This window comes from Vigna angularis, chromosome 3 (assembly GCF_016808095.1).
Source record: "Vigna angularis cultivar LongXiaoDou No.4 chromosome 3, ASM1680809v1, whole genome shotgun sequence".
Taxonomy (NCBI): domain Eukaryota; kingdom Viridiplantae; phylum Streptophyta; class Magnoliopsida; order Fabales; family Fabaceae; genus Vigna; species Vigna angularis.
Window position 1 is genome coordinate 5108369 of NC_068972.1, and position 19899 is coordinate 5128267.

Genomic DNA, 19899 nt, shown 5'->3' on the forward strand with positions numbered 1-19899 from the left:
ATTCATATATAATTAATATAAAAATTAAGGTATTTACTGTATCAATAACATCAAACATAATTTGTTTGAAAATGTCTAAGAACTTTCAAATTATGTAGCTCTCAAATCTCATGTAGATATGTGGGTCATTCAAATAATTTGCACTATATTTTATATCTTTGGTCGATTCATATATTGAATTGCGAAAACAATACGTGAAGAAGTTGAAAGACAAAAGAAATGAAGTAGGACCAACGTTTTGAAAGAAAAGAAAAGAAAAAAGCAATTTCGGAGGTATCATTTTCTGAGTCACAGTTCAATTCTATGTTTCCTTTGTTGTACATTGTTTGGATTAATAATAACTAGTCGTTTACTCTTTGTCATTTCATCACTAACTTTATGTGATTATGTTAATAGTAATTATTTTTATGTGCTTATGTTTTTTTATAACCTTGAATTGAAGCACAAGCTATGTCATGATAGATTCATTAGGAGTTTTTTCTTCCTCCATTCCCATAATTACCACATCATCCTTTTCTAATAACAAAATGACTGAAATATTTACCCTTGTCACCATTACCATCACCAGTGCTACATCCGACTACATGTTCATTCTCGATCACTATTGTACTCTTTGAGAGAAGGAAGAAGAAAAACTTATCCTTAAAAGCTTATTCCAAAAAATATTGTATTTGTTCCAAAATCTTATTTAGAAAAATTTGTTGTGGAAAACTTGTTCTTGGAAGTCATTTGAGTTACAGAAAGTTCGTTTCAAAAAAATCATTTTAGAAGGTATTCCATAATTTAGTTTCAAGTTTCGAGATTCATTTTATACATGTTTTGAAAGTTCTGTTCTCAAAATTCCATTTCAAAAAGCTTCTTCTAGAAAATTTTCAGAACAGATCCAAAGTCACCTTTAGGAAGGATAAAATAGTCATTTTAAAACTTATGAGGATACAGTTAGAAATTATGAAAGTACAAGAAGAAAAAAAGAAATACCGTTAAGTTTGTCACAACCAATTGGGTCTGTATGACTGTAGCTGTTTACCTATGCTTTGCAAAATATGAAAACTAAAATTTAAGTCCAATAATATGTTGGATCAGCACAAGAAAGTGTATAATGTAAATCAACGAAACATGAATACTTCTAATTATAACTATTTATTTTACAGTTTGTATGTCTGGCAATTTTATTCTTTTCCCACGTCACATAATTTATTCTTTTCACATACATAAATACTAATGAGTATAAGTCCAACTATTCAAAAAATTAACACTACTCTCTACCCAAAACTTTAAGGCAACAAGTTAATGAGTCTTTCATCTTTATACAGTGTCCTAGTTTCTCATTTCTATTCAATATGCAACTTGGATTCCCAACAAAACTCTTCTCAAGGGTGAGTCCCTTCCACATTGGTACATCTCTCCTCCAGCAGAAACATTTCCAACCAGTCTTTCGTATCATCGTTCATCTTAAAGGGACTCGATATAAGGACCATTAGACTCGTCTGAATTCACCGAAGCTGGCGTCGTTTCAGATCCCACCCAACTAGATGTTAAACTACAAGTCCAATTGCAACAACACAAACCTTTATGAGATATGAGCTCAACCATACAAGGGATTGACATCATTGGTACACTCTCCCTAAAGTTCTAATATCACTCTTGGATCTATCAAGGAGGATGTTTACTGGAAAGACAATAAAATAAGAATCCAATCATATAAGAGATTGACACTTTTAAGTGTTAAAATAATGTTAAGATGTGCAAAACTCTATTCTTTAATTAATATCACAATAACAAGAAAAGTCCCCCTACTAAACCAATTGACTACGTCAAAATTAGAAAAAAAATCTCAATTAGCTGTGAAATAATAACATGTTTATTCACGCCATGACTTTCTATTTTTTCTCATGCCGAAAGAAATTACCAAGAAAATTTGATTTGACCCGTTCGAAAATTTAAATTTTTATTGCAGATGTTACTAAAACCAGTTTCAATTTAATTCATATTTGTGTTTACAATTAAAATTCGCTTATAATGCATTAAAAAGATACAATATACAGCACGTTAGCAAAATATATAGGGATCAATCGTAACACTTTATGTATGTCAGTTCGAAATCTTAGTAGAATTTTATATCACAACAAAACATCGCTGCTACAAATTTTATATCAACCTGACATCACGATATTTGATGTTGTTAAAATATAATTTTCCCTGACAACATAATTTACGCTAAATATGTTAAAATAAGATCGCAAACTCATAATGGGAAACAAAACACAGTCCAGATTTATTGGTGAAGGTGAGAATACAAAAATTAGGTAACCAAAAAGTATTTGTATGGATAAAAGAATATACAGGTAAACTAAGTAAAACGAGAATGAATAGCAGTCCTAAATCCCCATTAGATATCCAAAACGACAATAGTCAACAACAAATATAAAAAATATAGAGCATTCTGAAGGAGACGCCAACGCATTAACGAATCAGTGTCGCAAATGTTGGAGCACATGTTGATGCCAGAACCAGAAACAGCAGAGGAGCAGAAAACTTGACGGAGTTTGCACCGGACGAACCATTATCTGTGGTGGGCACGTTTGTGGATCCAGTTCCTGCAATTTATTGCCAAATTGAATGGTTAATTAAATTTAAGGTGAACAACTTAGGCCCAAAATATCCTTCATAAACTATAGTTGAATAAACATCATGTACCTGATGGATTCGAATTCGGAGATTCCGCTGGCGAAGCAGCTGTTGAAAGTCACATGTCGCAAATTAATCATAACAAATATATATGAACTAGAAATTAGGATTAGAATTGCACGTTATGACCTTATAAATTATGATTTGATTGTAGTTTTACTTAATCTAGTGAGGTGTGAATGGTAATTTAGTTTCATTATTAAGGAGGATCATTCTGAGTAATCTGTGTAAACTTTTTTATCTTACCTTTACATTGAGTGATGGGTGGGGTCTGGACATTGCAAGCAGTAGGCATGGCCAGAGCTTGGGTTTGGTTGATTGTGATTCCCAATGAAGATGCTCCTCCGTTAAGAACCTCACACAGGCACTGTGGCTGTGAGCTCACAATACTGGCAAGCTGAGAGCAGCACCCTGAAGAAGGGGTGGAGGAGTTGCCGGCGATGTAGTTGAGACACGGTGACAGGCTCACCAGCGCACTTGAGCAACTTGATGATTGTGCCGCAGCACCTGCACACAGTATGCTCATGATCACCAAAACCATACCCATCTTCGTCCTCTCTTGTGCCATTGGAATGCTTAGTTTGATGCAATAGCTGTGGAATCCTTTGAACTCTGAATAAAGTTGTTTGTGTTTGGTATGACGGTTTGGGAATGAGGGTTTTTATAGGGATGAAAGGGAAAGAAAGAGACAAAAAAAAGGGCTGGTTATGTGGGTGAACGAACTACTAACTCTGAAATCAAATGGTGTTTCGTGGCACCTCTGTATTATATGCAGTTCAAACACGGAAATTTAATGTTTGGTCTTTATGAATTAGGAAAATTTGGAAAAATCTATGAGACAGTTATACCGTTGAGGACGGTGAACTATGTTGTGGTCTTGTGGGCGTGTCAGTTAAGTTTGACTAATTGAGCATAAAACCTTTGAAACGAACTACGTCTCTGTTTCAATCTTTTGAAATTTCGATCACATAACTTGGCTTACTGAAATGAATAATATGAACAGAAGAAATTTGTGGGATGAGAACAGCGTCAAGAAACGATGTTATTTCGCATTTTAGACGTAACCGAGCAGTTTCAGAGAAATTGAATTTGGCATTCTCTTCTCTTGCAATTACGGTCAGGAAAGTTAAACCTATTATTGAGATTAGATATAATAACAAAGTTTTACTGTGTCATACAATCTAGAATATTTCTTTTTATTTTCTTTTTAAATGTACAACTTTTCTGGAGATGATTTTATTGAATAAAAAAAATATTAATCGTATGCGTTTCTTTTTGTGGAAATTTTAATTTATTTATTTCTGACCATAAAATGATTCTTGGAAATCAAACAAAAATAACAATGAATTGAAGTTAATTGCATACAGTCAATTATTGTGAAAAAAGTTAAACTAAATTTATTTTATTTTAATTTTAACAAATTAAGTTACAGTAAAACTTCGTACTTGAATTATAATTTTAAAAATAAAAAATATATTTTTAAATAAAATACTTATTAGTGATAGTTTATTGTATTTAATCATTTCACCATTTTGTTTCATTGTCTACAATTATAATGGATATGTTTAGGTGTTTGATTTTATTGAAAATTGAAAACTTTGTTTGAAAAATATATATTTATTTCATAATTTTTTACAATTTTTTAAAAATTATTAATTACTTTTAGTGGTATTGTTATTAGTACTTATTACTTATAAATTCAGTATTCAATTTTATGAGAAACAGAAAGTTTCCTAAAATTTATTATTTTTCCATATCATATCAGTTTAAACACTGAATGCTCCTGCAATTGTTATACATATCTTTAGATGTTTGATTTTATAGTATACAGCAATTTAGCAAAATATAGGGATCAATGCATCGTAACACTTTATGTTTGTCATTTCGAAATCTCAGTAGAATTTTATATCCCAACAAAACATCACTGCTATAAATTTATAACATCAATCTAACATGTTGTGGACGACGAAGATAGCAGAAAAGCACAGTCCACATTTATTGGAGAAGGTGAGAATACAAAATCAGGTAGCAGAAAAGGTTTAGTATTTTAACGGATTAAAGAATTTAGGTAAGCTAAGTAAAACGAGAATGAATAAGTAGATTTTTATACTTTATGAATTCTTGGTTGAGTTTATGAATTATATAGTAGGAAGATGGGAAAACATAATAAATTTTAGAATTTTGTTATGTTTTTTATGTTATTTTTTAATTTAAGAAATTTATGTATATGATTTAGGATAAACTTAAGAATAAATAAAACAGTCTTAGATTTTTTTTATGTTGAATTTTTTTTAGAATTTTATTATGTTTTTTATGTTATTTTTTAATTTAAGAAATTAATGTATATGATTTAGAATAAACTTAAGAAATCTATAAATAATACAGTCTTAGGTTTTTTATGTTAAAATTTTTTAATATTCAAATTAAAGAAGATAAGGTGATTTTATTTATAGATTTAAAATAATAAGTTTTATTTATTTTTATAACTAGAGTTATCCTGGTTTAGTTTTATATGTTATTAATTTTAGAGGACGTTAAGATAAATATAAAGATAATTTATCAATTTTTTTAAGGATGGATAATTTATCAATTGTTTTAAAGATGTAAACTTTTTATTTATGTTGAGTTAATGTGTATTATTTATGCTTTAGAGTATGGTTTGAAAGTAGTTTTTTAAATATTTTAGTTCAAAAATAAATTTTCTTTATTTTGTCATTATTTTTTTATAACGAGTGATTATTTGAATCTTAAACTCTAAATTTCTTTTTCATGGAAAAAATCACTGTGATAATAATTTAACTTTGAATCATAAAAAAATTTAAGTCATTTGAGGTTTTACTTTTATGAATTTATAACTTATTTTATTTAAATTTTTAATAAACTTTTAAATGATAACACATTATTTACTATTTTGAGGCTTAAGACAGTAATAAATGACCTTAATAGGAATAAATTACGGTGGTAAGACCCATGACATAAGCAAAACCACAATAGACATCAACAAATAAAAAAATATATAGAGCGTTCTGAAGGAGACGCCAACGCATTAACGAATCAGTGTCGCAAATGTTGGAACACATGTTGATGCCAGAACCAGAAACAGCAGAGGAACAGAAAACTTGACGGAATTTGCACCGGAAGAACCATTATCATTATCTGAGGGGGGCACGCTTGCGGGAGACCCCTTTGCGGCGGGCATGTTTCCTGGGGGCATGGTTATGGATCCAGCTCCTGCAATTTATTTCCAAATTGAATGGTTAATTAAGATTAAGGTGAACAACTAGACCCTAAATATCCTTCATAAACTATACTTGAATAAACATCGTGTACCTGGTGCATTTGAATTCGGAGATTCCGCTGGCGAAGCAGCTGTTGAAAATCACACGTCGCAAATTAATCGTAACAAATATATATGAACTAGAAATTAGGATTAGAATTGCACGTCATAACCTTATAAATTACGATTTGATTGTGTTTTACTTAATCTAGCGAGATGTGAATGGTAATTTAGTTTGATAATTAAGGAGGATCATTCTGAGTAATCTGTGTAAACTTACCATTGCACCGAGAGATGGGTGGGGTTCTGACATTGCAAGCAGTAGGCAAGGTCAGAGCTTTGGTTTGGTTGATTGGGACTCCCAATGAAGCTGCTCCTCCGTTAAGAACTTCACACAGGCACCGTGGCTGTGAGCTCACAACACTGGCAAACTGAAGGCAGCACGATGAAGAAGGGGTGGAAGAGTTGCCGTCGATGTAATTGAGGCACGGTGACAGGCTCATCAACACACTTGAGCAGGTTGATGATAGTGCAGCAGCACCTGCACACAGCATGCTCATGATCACCAAAACCATACCCATCTTCATCCTCCCTTGTGCCATTGTCATGCTTAGTTTGATGCAATTGTCGCCGAATCCTTTTAATTCAGAATAAAAATGTTTGTGTTTGGTATGACTGTTTGGGAAGGGTTTTTATAGGGATGAACGGGAAAGAAAGAGGCAAAGAAATAAACATATTATTTCATAATGGTCTGTATTATTGTGGTTCAAATATGGAAATTTAATGTTTGGTATTTAATTTAATGAAAATACACTGTAAAATAATTTTTTTGATATAATTCCAAAACTAATAATAAAGATATTTAAAACATGTCTTACCAACTATACTAGAGAAACGTGAATGGAAATATTGATTACTTGAATAGATTAAAATATCAAACTGTATATATAATGTAAAAGGAATAAATAAATTTATATTAATTGTATATTTAAATTTTAAAATACCATCAGTAAAGAATTAATTAAATTAAGAATTAAAAATTCATCATCTGTATCATATTGATTGAATCTATCTATATGAAAATGATATTTGAGATTAAATGTAAATATATAATTTAATGCTAATGTCATATTTAATACAAATACGTAAACAAAAAATTGTTTACAGTGTAGTTCAAAGCCCTTAAATGTTGTGTTGGGCCTAAATATCCTTCAGAAACTTGTTATTTAATCAAGATTTTAAAAAATAGTTTGCAAACGTATTAATAAAGAAATTTTCCAATTAATAATAACGTATATATGTTAACATTTATATGTTTATATGTTATTCTTTATTATTGATTATGACAACGTCTTTAATTTTGTCTATTTTTAGTACTTATGTGTATGATATAAATTATGAAAATTGTTTTCTAGACTTTGTAATAGTGGTAATCTTACTTCTGTTATCCAGGATTGACTTCTTAAAATTTTGAACATTTTAGTTAATATTATAACGATGACATGCATTTTATTTTTATTTGTACACAACTTACATTTTTATATTTCAACCGCTATTTAGCTTATAGGAAAAGGAATTTGTGTGTGTTTCTTTTTTGGAAGCATATGGAATGGAATATCAACTTAATGGACGTCTTTTATAAAAGGAAAACGAATTCTCAATTATTAATATAAAAAAACTTTCCGTTTTTTTTTATGTCTTCATACTTTCTATTTGAATTTCTCAAGTATATATTTACTTTTTTTCTTTTAATAAAGTATAAGGATTGAGTTTTAATATCAAACTAAAATTGTATGTTATCATTGTTAATGACAAAAACATTTTTGCCATTTATCAATAAAATAAGTCGTGAATAGTTAGTAGTTATGATATTTATTGATAGTTAATATTTTAATACTAATTTATAAATGAAATAGGGGTAAATATCATACTATTCAATACTTAGATGTATCCATTATCTAGAAAAATAAATTAAAAATAAAATAACATTTATTTTTTATTAAGTTAAATTTAATTAAAATTAAAATTAATTTATATTTATTAATTTTAATTTAATTTAAAACATAACTTTTTAATTTATATTATATTTTATATATTTTTAATAATTTTATTTTAAAAATTATAATTTTTTTAAAATATCTGCAAGTATAACAGATATTCATTAATATTTTTTAAATGATTTTGCAATGAATAATGGAACGTGTAATGAATAAACTTTTTTTTTTAGGTTGAACAATGAGTAATCACTATCCGTATTGATCCAATTTGTTCTTGTTTCTAGTTATTATTTTAAAAAGAATATACTGGTGAAAAAAAATGAGAATATTTAATATTTTTATCATTTTAATAAAATTACATGAAAAAGTTATTTATTAAGTTAATAGTAAATAATTAATTTAAATAAAAGTATTTTAGTTGTACCAAAAAAAAATATACATTTATGTTCCTAATTAAAATTTTAAACTATGAAAATGAAAATACAACACGGACTAAGACTTATTTATGGAAAAAAAACACAAAAATAAACAAAACTAAATTTCTTCTCTTTCGGAGACCATTATATTGAATAATGTGATCCAAAGATTTATCACAAATAAGTGCAATAGATTAAGCATGTCTTTGAGTAGTTTCAAGTGATTTCTAGCCTTTACAAAGACAATTTGAAGTTAACTGTGTTTTATTATCGAGTAATTCTTTCTACACCTCGTTAGCATTACCCTGCGCCTCCCAATTGTTTTTTAATTCCAATATCTTGTGAGAATATTTTGTTTTATAAAAAAGTTACCCATCTATTAATAAAATTCAAAGCTTTCTCCTTCCCTCCTCCCCTTCTCAAATATTTTACCTAGGTCAATTTTTTTTTCTAGTGTCCGCAGTTAATACCCGCCGCACTTGAAAATACGGATGAGAGTGGTGCCGCAGTTAGATCTACTGTTAATGGTAACCGTAGTTCGATCTGCGGCTGGGTTGGAGATGCATGGCCGACGTAAGTGCGGATGTAAATGATCCATAGTTGAATCTGCTGAGGCTAACAACATTTGGATATGCGACAAACCTTCACCGATACTGCATTGAAAGAATTCATGGTGTGAACGATTCCAGAAAAAAAAAAACAATGATTTTGAATAGTTTTGAGATTTGTTGTTCCTCCACTTACATACGTTAAACGCGTGAACCTTCTCATTCGCGTTAAAGACGTGTGGATTAGTGATATCACTACGCAATAGAGATGGAAGAAGTGTGTGAGGCCGCAAATCTGCTTAATAGGTATCGGAACAACAATGAATTGTTGTCGGCGACTAAGTAATAGATTTCTGTGGCGGTGGTGGCGCCTGCTTGCAGAATTTTGGGGGTCGGGGTTTAGCATCGTGGGTTTAGGTTCGGGCTTAACATTTACTACTTGATGCACGAGGTGTTTCATTTCAGTTCCTGGTAGCAGTTACTGCATTACCCAATTTTGTTTGTCTTTGAAAAAATTCAATTACTTATTATAATTATGAGTTGCGCTTTAAGGCTATTACGTTAGAATATTTTATTTTATTTGTAAAATGTTAATTTTTATGTTAGGTTTAAATGTTAAATAAAATGTAATTTTTTTATAAATTTTGAATTTTTATGTTTGTAAATTGTTAATTTGTTTTGAAATTGTTGTTTTTTTTAAATTCTTATATATTATTTATTATGTCCACCACACTATTACCAAAGATCACCACCATTACAAATCATAATCAAGTTAGAAAAATTGTTAGTGGTTAGGATATCATTAAGTAATCATTAATTGTGTTTTGACTTTTAATAAATGAAGGATAAACATGTAAAATTGGAAGTGGATGGTGAAAGAGGTGAGGTGCATAGAGAATCACTCTTTATTGTCTTGATTGAAGAATTGTGTAACTAGTGTTTCATCCTACACCTCCAACATCTCATCACCCTCAAAAATTCTATTTTTAACCTTCTATCATTTCATCCTTATCTTGCACTTTTAACGTTTTCAAAAATTTCATTTTTAACTTTAAAAAAATATCTTTTTATTTTTTTTCTTATTAAAAACATTTTACACCACCTTAATATTAATTAAATTTAAAATTCAAATATTATTTAATATATTTTATATTTTAATAATTATTAAAATATAATTTTTATTATAATATTAGTTATATTAAAAGTATAAAAATAAAATAATTAAAATAAAATAATAACAATAAAAATAATAACAATAAAAATAAAATTATATTAAATAAAATATTTAATATATTTAAATGTATTAAATTATATTAAAATACTAAAATAAATTAAATAATTATTAAAATTTAAATAAAAGATAAAATTTTAAAAACAGTTATTTATTTAAAATCAAATAAAATTATATTAAATAAAATTTTTCATTACATTTAAATTATATTAAAATATTGAATTAAATAATTATTAAAATTTAAATAAAAAATAAAGTTTTAAAAACAATTATTCATCGGATATGGATATCCGAAATCCGATTAACATATCTTTTCAAAATTTTGTTTTTTTAAAATTTTAATAATTATTAAATTTAGTTTAATATTTTAATATATTTAAATACATGTTTTAAAATATTATTTTTATTTTCGTTATTATTATTCTTATTTTAGTCATTATTATTTTAATTCTTTTAATAAAATTATTATAAAAATATAAATCATATGTTAATAATTATTAAAATATAAAAATATAATAAATAATATTATAATTTTTATTTAAATATAATATTTGTTAAATTTTAAATAAAAAGCAAAAGTGTTAGCATGTGGATTTTAATATCTGATAAACAGGTTTTAAAATTCTGGTTTTTAATTAAAATTTAATAATTATTTAATTTAATTTAATATTTTAATATATTTGAATATATTAAATCAAATTTATTATTAATTTTTATTTTTTTTTTATTATTTTATTTTTAAATTTTTAATATAACTATTATTATAATATAAATTATATTTTAATAATTATTAAAATATTAAATTATAATAAATAATATTTAAATTTTAAATTAAATTAAATTACTATTAAAGTGGTAAAGAATGCTTTTAATAAGAAAGAAAAGAAAATGAAAAAAATATTTATTAAAGTTGAGATGAAAATTTAAAAAAAATTGGAGATATAGGATGAAATGTTAAAAGGTTAAAAATGTAATTTTAAGAAATGTAGGATGAGATCTTGAAGGTGTAGGATGAAACACTCCAACAAATAGTCATGGAAGCTCATTTGGGTTTAGTTTTTCATAAAAGTTCATTAATTGCTGAAGATATTAACGGATATGTTTTTATTTGCATAAAAGGTCACTCTTCTTGTTCTACATTAAAAGGTTGTAATTATTTTACCAAAAGTTACAACTTCATGCAGGCATAACTTTCTTTTATGCTTAGTATATATGCAAGTTTATCTTTCTATGTTAATTTTGATTGTTGTTTTATTTTATATTTCAGCTTCTTCTTTTTCAAATGCAACTTTAGTGCTATAATACAATAATTTAGTCCAAACAAGGAACATGTTATAATCATATTCAGAAAATTTTAAAATTTTTAAAGAAATTGTTTGTCTTGAATTATACATTGTAAATCAAAACATCTTTCAAACAAACATTTTCTAATATTCAACATGTTGTTGATAATCAAACAAACGATATTTTCTTCTTTAGGTACTTTGTTTGGTACCGTATAATAAAGTTTGAATTCAATTATACTAATATAATTTATTTACTACAACAACACATAATTAGTTATAATTATTATATAAAAAATATTTATTCACTAAATTTTACTTAATTATATACCAATAATATTTTACTTCTAAAATGATAGAATGATTTGTCTGCCATCTTACAATTTGGAGTCAAGGACTTTTTTAAAAGAAGAAAGAAATTATGAAAAATGAAATAAGTGGATGAATATAGATGAATTCTTAAAAGAGTATAGAAGGTTGAAGAGAAGGAAGTCGACGGAGAGCAGGAAAATGAAAATATCAACTTATGTATATTGAAAATAACTACTGTATGTTTTAAATAAAAACTAGACGACGCAAAGTTACTAAGGCAATTAATGGATCTTTATCTTTATATAGTGCTGATACTTTTTCATTTTTATCAAATGTGGGACTTAGACTCACATTTGTATTTTCAACAATCTTTCCTTCAAGGTGAGTCCCTTCCACATAGGTATACTCCTCCTTCAGTTCTGATATCACTGTTGGGTCTATCGAGGAGGAGGTTAATCGGAGAGACACAAACACCAATAACATATGAACCTAATCATATAAAGGAATGACATCACTCTTTATTTAAAACCTTAAAACAATAGGTTAATGGGTTTTTAATTTTTATATAATGTTCCACTTTTTCATTTCTATCCAATGTGAGACTTAAACTCACACTTGAATTTCCATCATATTCTCCCATTTGAATTGGACAAAAAGAAAAAAAAGAAAATAACGTAACTTGAATGATGGAGAATCCTCGTATAACTTGGAGTGTTGCGTTTTGTATAATATCAATTTTGAAATACTTTAAATTAATAGAGTGGTTCTAGTAATTTGAGCTGTTAAAAAAAATTTAAAAGAAATATAAATATAAATAATTTAAATACATTTCTACGTTAAAAATAATAAAATATTGTTATTTAATCATACAAAAAAAATAAAAATATTATTTTTAATTATATTAAACGAAATTAAATTTATGTAATAAATATATCTTATTTTAAAAACAATAGTCCCATTGCACGGATAAAGTGTTAGCATTATTTTAAATATAAAATAAATATTATAGCATTTTCAGTTCCTATTTTTAAGGAACATAAAGTGGTCCATTAAGCCATTATTTTTTATCCTTTTAACTGCATAGAGGTTATGGAGCAGTTATTATTTTTAAACGTAAAGCTCATTTATTTTGAAACCTGTGATGGCCAGACTTTATATAAGGGAATGGGTTACTCTCAGTTTTGATCACTAAGCCTACTCCTCTATTCAGAAAAAATACACCATCGAGTTTGAGTGAGTTAAGGTTTAGAAAACAAAGCTGTCGGTGTTTAGATTTACAAAATTGCAATGGCAGGAGGTACGCACATTATTCTTTCATTTTTGCTTCCGTTTTTTTTTATCTGAATACGTTACTGTCACGTTAATATAACGTGTTTAGATCAATTTCATACTCTGCTATTTTTATCATTTGGTATCAGAGCCTGGTTTATCCTCTGCCTTGTTTGGTTCACTCCTTTGCGTATTGTGTTTTCAATTTTATTAATTGTTTTGAAACTGGAGAAAGAAGAAATTTTTGGTGAAATTTTCCGTGAAAATTTTGATGCTGAAAGGTTGAAGATGATTGAAACGGCATTTGGCATTGCGTTTCATTTTGGGTATCTTTCATAAACCTATATTTCAATTTTTTATTTTTCTTCTTTACCTGTTGGATACGTACGTGCACTGGAGGTTTGGAAGTGAAAGTTACGCTCCTGCTTCTGGTTTTAATTCAGATTTTAATCCAGAATTGTCTTTTCACTCTGCAGACTGATTGCTTTCCATACATATATCTTAATATATATTATTACTATTCTTTTCTTGATTGTATTGCGTTGCAATATTATAAAGAAAGTGAGGATTAATCCTCTGCTACGTACTAGAGAATTCATAAATTGTACGTACTGGAGAATTCATAATTTTTTTTTTAGGTCATTTAATGACCTGATGAATGCTCTGCAGCTTTATTTCGCACGCATACATTAAATGCTAATGCATGCTTTTATGTTTAAATAATAATAATAATATTATTATTTTTATTTAGCATATAATATAAAACACGTTTTATAATAATACGTGTTTATAATAATGTATATTTTATTTGCACATATAACAAGAAATATATACATAATTATTACTATATTTGCATATTATAAATTTTATGTAAATATTTATATAATATTAATGTTTTGGTAGTAATATAATTTTAATAAATTAAAGAATAGCCACAGCATCTTTAATTAATTAAAATTGTATATAAAGTTTTGCTACATGAGAAACATTAGTTGTAAATAATTATATTTAATATGATAAAATCTACCCACAGGAATTTTTTCATATTTATATGATTAATTAGGATAAAATATTAAATTATATTTCTTAATTTACCCACAGGAATTAAGAAAAAGGAACATAATTTGATAGTTTTATCATTAAGATAATAAGTTTAATTGAGTAAGACTTTAGCCCACAGGCAAGTTTTATGTTAATAAACTCATTGGAAAAGACATGTTTGCATTGGTAAACATGACATTTATTTTAGTCTCAAATTATATAATAAGCATGTAACTTTAAATTTGCAGTTTCTCAATCTGTGAATTTTTCTGATATCAAGTGTGGTATTCCCGAGTTGAAAGGAGATAGTTATAAGGTTTGGAAGGAAAAAGTTTTTCTTCATTTACGCTGGATGGACATTGACTATGCTATTAGAGAACCAGAACCACCGGGTATTACGGATACTAGCACTCCAGATGCCATTAATCTTTATGAAAAATGGGAGAGGTCAAATCGTCTCTCCGTAACGTTCATAAAAACCAACATTTCCGTTGGGATCCGGGGTTCAGTTGACCAATATGAGAATGTCAAAGATTTACTAAGGGCTATTGATGAGCAGTTTACGACATCTGATAAATCTCCATTTGCTTTTGTCTGTTATGAATCTAATTTGACTAGTTTTAATCATAACACATGGTGGATTGATTCTGGTTCTACAATCCATGTTTCTAATACATTACAAGGTATGCAAAACCTAAGGAGGCCAGTGGGAAGTGAGCAATATATCTACTCAGGTAGTAAGATGAGCTCACATGTGGAGGCCATTGGAACGTGCAACTTAGTTTTAAGTAGTGGTTTTGTTTTGCATTTGGAAAAGACATTTTATGTTCCTTGTTTTTCTAAGAATTTGATTTCTGTTTCAAGACTTATACCTTTGGGTTTTTCTTTTAATTTTTCAAATTCTGGTTTTACCTTAATGAATAAATCTAAAGTTGTTGGTTTTGGTGAATTGTGTGATGGTCTTTATTCCATTATTTTGCAAAACAATGTCGCTTATGATTCTATGCACGTTACTGCTGGGTTAAAAAGATGTGTTATGAATGAGGATTCTTCTGTTTTATGGCACCGTAGATTGGGACATATCTCCATTGAGAGAATTAAGCGATTAGTAAATGAAGGAGTACTTAGTACTTTGGATTTTACTGATTTTGAGACTTGCGTGGATTGCATTAAGGGTAAGCAAACTAACAAGTCCAAAAGAGGTGCTAAGAGGAGTTCAAGTTTACTAGAAATTATTCATACAGATATTTGTTGTCCGGATATGGATGCAAGTAGTCCAAAATACTTTATCACCTTTATAGATGATTACTCACGATACATGTATCTGTACTTACTTCGTTCTAAGGATGAAGCCTTAGATGCCTTTAAAGTTTTTAAGGTTGAAGTAGAGTTACAATGTGGAAAGAAAATTAAGATTGTGAGATCAGATAGAGGTGGAGAGTACTACGGTAGATACACGGAGAATGGACAAGCACCTGGTCCGTTTGCGAAGTTTCTTCAAGAACATGGAATTGTTGCCCAATACACTATGCCTGGCTCTCCAGATCAGAATGGTGTGGCAGAAAGAAGGAACAGAACTTTAATGGACATGGTGAGAAGTATGAGGAGTAATTCAAAACTTCCTCAATTCTTGTGGACTGAAGCACTGAAAACGGCTGTGTATATATTAAATCGAGTTCCAACCAAGGCCGTCTTAAAGACACCGTTTGAGTTATTCAAAGGTTGGAAACCAAGTTTGCGACATATACGCGTTTGGGGATGTCCGTCTGAAGTGAGAATTTATAATCCACAAGAGAAGAAACTAGACCCAAGGACTATTAGTGGGTATTTCATTGGATATGCTGAAAAGTCTAAGGGATATAGATTCTATTGTCCATCGCATAACACTAGGATTATGGAGTCAAGAAATGCAAAATTTCTTGAGAATGACTTGATTAGTGGGAGTGATCAGTTTCCAAACATTGGGAATGAAAGGGGTCACTATGAAGCTCAACCCTCTAGCTCAAGTGATAGATTGGTTGTCATTCACACCCCTCAAACACAATTGGGTGTTAGACAAACAATAATTGAAGCTTCACAATCTGCTGAAAATGACCTTACAGATCAAGTTGCTAATGAGGAACAACAAGATGGTGTTGAACAACCTACTGAACAGTTAATTGAGCAACAATTTTCTCAAGGAAATGATGAGGCAACATTAAGAAGATCTACTAGAGTTAAAAGACCAGCAATTCCTAGTGATTATGTAGTGTATTTGCAAGAAGTTGACTACAATATTGGAGCTGCAAATGATCCTGAAACGTTTTCACAAGCCATGAGTTCTAAAGAATCAGAACTATGGTATGACGCCATGAAAGATGAGATGGATTCTATGGCATCCAACAAAGTCTGGGATCTCGTTCAGTTGCCTAATGGTGTAAAATCCATTGGATGTAGATGGGTTTTTAAAACCAAGAAAGACTCAAAAGGAAACATTGAGAGACATAAGGCAAGACTTGTTGCCAAAGGGTTCAATCAGAGAGAAGGAATTGACTACACAGAGACTTTTTCTCCTGTATCTAAGAAAGATTCCTTCCGAGTAATTATGGCATTAGTAGCTCATTTTGATTTTGAGTTACATCAAATGGATGTGAAAACAGCATTCCTTAATGGTCATCTGGAAGAAGAGGTTTACATGAAACAACCTGAAGGATTCTCTTCTAAAGATAGTGAGCACTTGGTATGTAAGCTTAATAAATCCATCTATGGATTAAAACAAGCCTCCCGCCAATGGTGTTTAAAATTTCATGATGTTATCACTTCATTCAGTTTTGAAGAAAACATCATGGATCAATGTATATACCAAAAGGTCAGTGGGAGTAAGATTTGTTTCCTTGTTTTATATGTGGATGACATTTTGCTTGCAACCAACGACAAGGGTATGCTATATGAAGTGAAACAATTTCTCTCAAAGAACTTTGACATGAAGGATATGGGAGATGCATCTTATGTCATTGGCATTAAGATCCATAGGGAAAGATCTCGAGGCATTTTGGGTTTGTCTCAAGAGACCTATATCAACAAAGTTTTAGAGAGGTTTAATATGAAGAATTGTTCACCAAGTGTAGCTCCCATTGTAAAGGGTGACAAACTTGATTTAAGTCAATGTCCGAAAAATGATTTTGAGCGGGAACACATGAAGAATATTCCATATGCTTCAGCTATTGGAAGCCTTATGTATGCTCAGGTTTGCACTAGGCCTGACATTGCATATGTTGTTGGAGTTTTGGGAATATATCAGAGTAATCCAGGTGTTGACCACTGGAAAGCTGCAAAGAAGGTAATGAGATATCTTCAAGGGACAAAAGATTACATGCTTATATATAGACGAACTGAATGTTTGGAAGTGATTGGCTACTCCGATTCAGACTATGCTGGCTGCGTTGATTCACGAAAATCAACATCTGGTTATATTTTTATGTTAGCTAGTGGAGCTGTATCTTGGAGAAGTGCCAAGCAGACGTTAACTGCCACTTCTACTATGGAAGCTGAGTTCGTTTCTTGTTTTGAGGCTACCTCGCATGGTGTATGGTTAAAGAGTTTCATTTCTGGGCTTAGAGTTGTGGACTCTATTTCTAGGCCATTAAAGTTGTACTGTGACAACTCTGCTGCAGTGTTTATGGCTAAGAACAATAAAAGTGGATGTCGAAGTAAGCACATTGACATCAAATACTTAGCCATTAGAGAACGTGTTAAGGAAAAGAAAGTGGTCATTGAACACATAAGCACTGAGTTGATGATTGCTGATCCTTTAACTAAAGGCATGCCACCAAAGAATTTTAAGGATCATGTAGTGCAAATGGGACTTGGTTCCACGATGTAATTTCATTATCAGTACATTTATTATTTTCAATGAAACTCTTATTCAGTTTGATGTTTTTCTCATATGTTTTTGTGCACATTTATTTTGAGAAGATATCATTTAGTTTTGATCTAGCATAAACATATGGTTTATGCATTAAGTTGAGAGCTAATGTTGAGAGAAATATATATTGTGGTACATGGAAGATAACACTCACTATCAGAGGACCTATCGCCATGACTCGTATATATTCTGTTAATTGTTGTGGTTAATAATTGGATAAATGGACCAAGTGGGAGAATGTTAGCATTATTTTAAATATAAAATAAATATTATAGCATTTTCAGTTCCTATTTTTAAGGAACATAAAGTGGTCCATTAAGCCATTATTTTTTATCCTTTTAACTGCATAGAGGTTATGGAACAGTTATTATTTTTAAACGTAAAGCCCATTTATTTTGAAACCTGTGATGGCCAGACTTTATATAAGAGAATGGGTTACTCTCAGTTTTGATCACTAAGCCTACTCCTCTATTCAGAAAAAATACACCATCGAGTTTGAGTGAGTTAAGGTTTAGAAAACAAAGCTGTCGGTGTTTAGATTTACAAAATTGCAATGGCAGGAGGTACGCACATTATTCTTTCATTTTTGCTTCCGTTTTTTTTTTATCTGAATACGTTACTGTCACGTTAATATAACGTGTTTAGATCAATTTCATACTCTGCTATTTTTATCATAAAGTACTAGTGGGAAATGTCTAATTTTAATTTAAAGACCTTACAATGTAAAATAAAATTTAGTATAATTCCAAAACCAATAATAAATATATTTAAAAAACGTGTTATCAAAACGTGAATGGAAATATAGATTACTTGAATAGATTAAAGTATCAAACTGTATATATAATGTAAAATGAATAAATAAATTTATACTAATTATAGATTTAAATTTTAAAATACCATCAGTAAAGAATTAATTAAATTCAAAATTCAAAATTCATCTGTATTATATTGATTGAATCTATCTATATGAAAATGATATTTGAGTGGTAAGATGTAAATATATAATTTAGTGCTAATATGATATTTAATACAAATACGTAAATAAAAAAACTGTTTACAAAAACTTGTTATTTAATTCAGATTTAAAAAAGTTGTTTACAAAACATGTATTAATAAAGAAATTTCCAATTAATATTAACGTAATATATGTTAACATTTATATGTTTATATGCTATTCTTTATTATTGATAAAATAAATTTTAGCACGTTTTAAGAAAATTTATCTTTTCAAATTAATTTCTGAAATGATAAAATCTAAAGTATTCGTTCTTTCCATTGTCTAGAAGGTTAGAGTTTAACCTATAAAAAACTATTTTCATGTAAAAAAAAACACTAATTGGTTTTACCATGGGTTGATTTCCTCAGCCATATTTAAAAACAAAAAAATCTTTAGAAAAAGGAGAGCGTAGTATTTTAAAAAAGTTACAAGAATATGAAAATAATACGTTGACATTCTTAATAACAATCATAATAAAAATTCTAATTGAAGTAATTATCAAAATTATGAGTTTTTATAGTTAAATTTTCACAACCGCAAAAAGTGAAACAAAGTGCTCAATTTTATTTTTTTTGGGATTATTTATATACACTCTAAACAATGTAAATATTATCAATAAAAGCAATTACTATATACACTCAAAGTTTTAAATGACTTTCGAAAAGTATTTTATAAAATTTAAATTTTAATATTTCAAAATCCTATAAAAGTCTGACTTTGGATGGAAGACCCGATTATGTTTTTTCTTCCCCTAGATCTTTGTATACAACCATGTTTGGGCTTAACCAAAAATAATAAGTTTTATCCAAAAATGAAAAAAGTAAAAGGGAAGAAAAGCAAAGTTAGAAATAGTGGGTAATCAAGTGAACAGGTGAACTAAAAAAAAGCATTGTATGAGTTGACGGATGATGAGAGAATGAGGGTAGGAAGTTTTAG

At 28.8% G+C, this 19899-nt stretch overlaps 2 protein-coding genes across 2 annotated transcripts; both read right to left on the reverse strand.

The window, feature by feature from the left end:
• Positions 1-2253: 2253 nt before the first annotated feature.
• On the reverse strand, positions 2254-3312 carry LOC108325672 (non-specific lipid transfer protein GPI-anchored 5). The gene is made up of 3 exons (XM_017558768.2): positions 2935-3312; positions 2698-2736; positions 2254-2597 (listed from the first exon to the last, which is right to left on the reverse strand). Exons 1-3 carry the CDS (start codon positions 3254-3256, stop codon positions 2464-2466), a joined length of 495 nt encoding a protein of 164 aa, XP_017414257.1. The 5' UTR covers positions 3257-3312; the 3' UTR covers positions 2254-2463.
• Positions 3313-5734: 2422 nt separating this feature from the next.
• On the reverse strand, positions 5735-6567 carry LOC108324766 (non-specific lipid transfer protein GPI-anchored 5). Its single transcript, XM_017557697.1, has 3 exons — positions 6246-6567; positions 6019-6057; positions 5735-5919 (listed from the first exon to the last, which is right to left on the reverse strand). Exons 1-3 carry the CDS (start codon positions 6565-6567, stop codon positions 5735-5737), a joined length of 546 nt encoding a protein of 181 aa, XP_017413186.1.
• Between the last annotated feature and the right edge of the window lie 13332 nt (positions 6568-19899).

Coding starts and splice junctions, on each gene's coding strand:
- LOC108325672 (XM_017558768.2), bottom strand. CDS start 3,256: ATGGCACAAGAGAGGACGAAGATGGGTATGGTTTTGGTGATCATGAGC. Junction 2,737..2,934: donor ACCCATCACTCAATGTAAAG/GTAAGATAAAAA, acceptor GACTTTCAACAG/CTGCTTCGCCAGCGGAATCT. Junction 2,598..2,697: donor TCCGAATTCGAATCCATCAG/GTACATGATGTT, acceptor AATAAATTGCAG/GAACTGGATCCACAAACGTG.
- LOC108324766 (XM_017557697.1), bottom strand. CDS start 6,567: ATGGCACAAGGGAGGATGAAGATGGGTATGGTTTTGGTGATCATGAGC. Junction 6,058..6,245: donor ACCCATCTCTCGGTGCAATG/GTAAGTTTACAC, acceptor GATTTTCAACAG/CTGCTTCGCCAGCGGAATCT. Junction 5,920..6,018: donor TCCGAATTCAAATGCACCAG/GTACACGATGTT, acceptor AATAAATTGCAG/GAGCTGGATCCATAACCATG.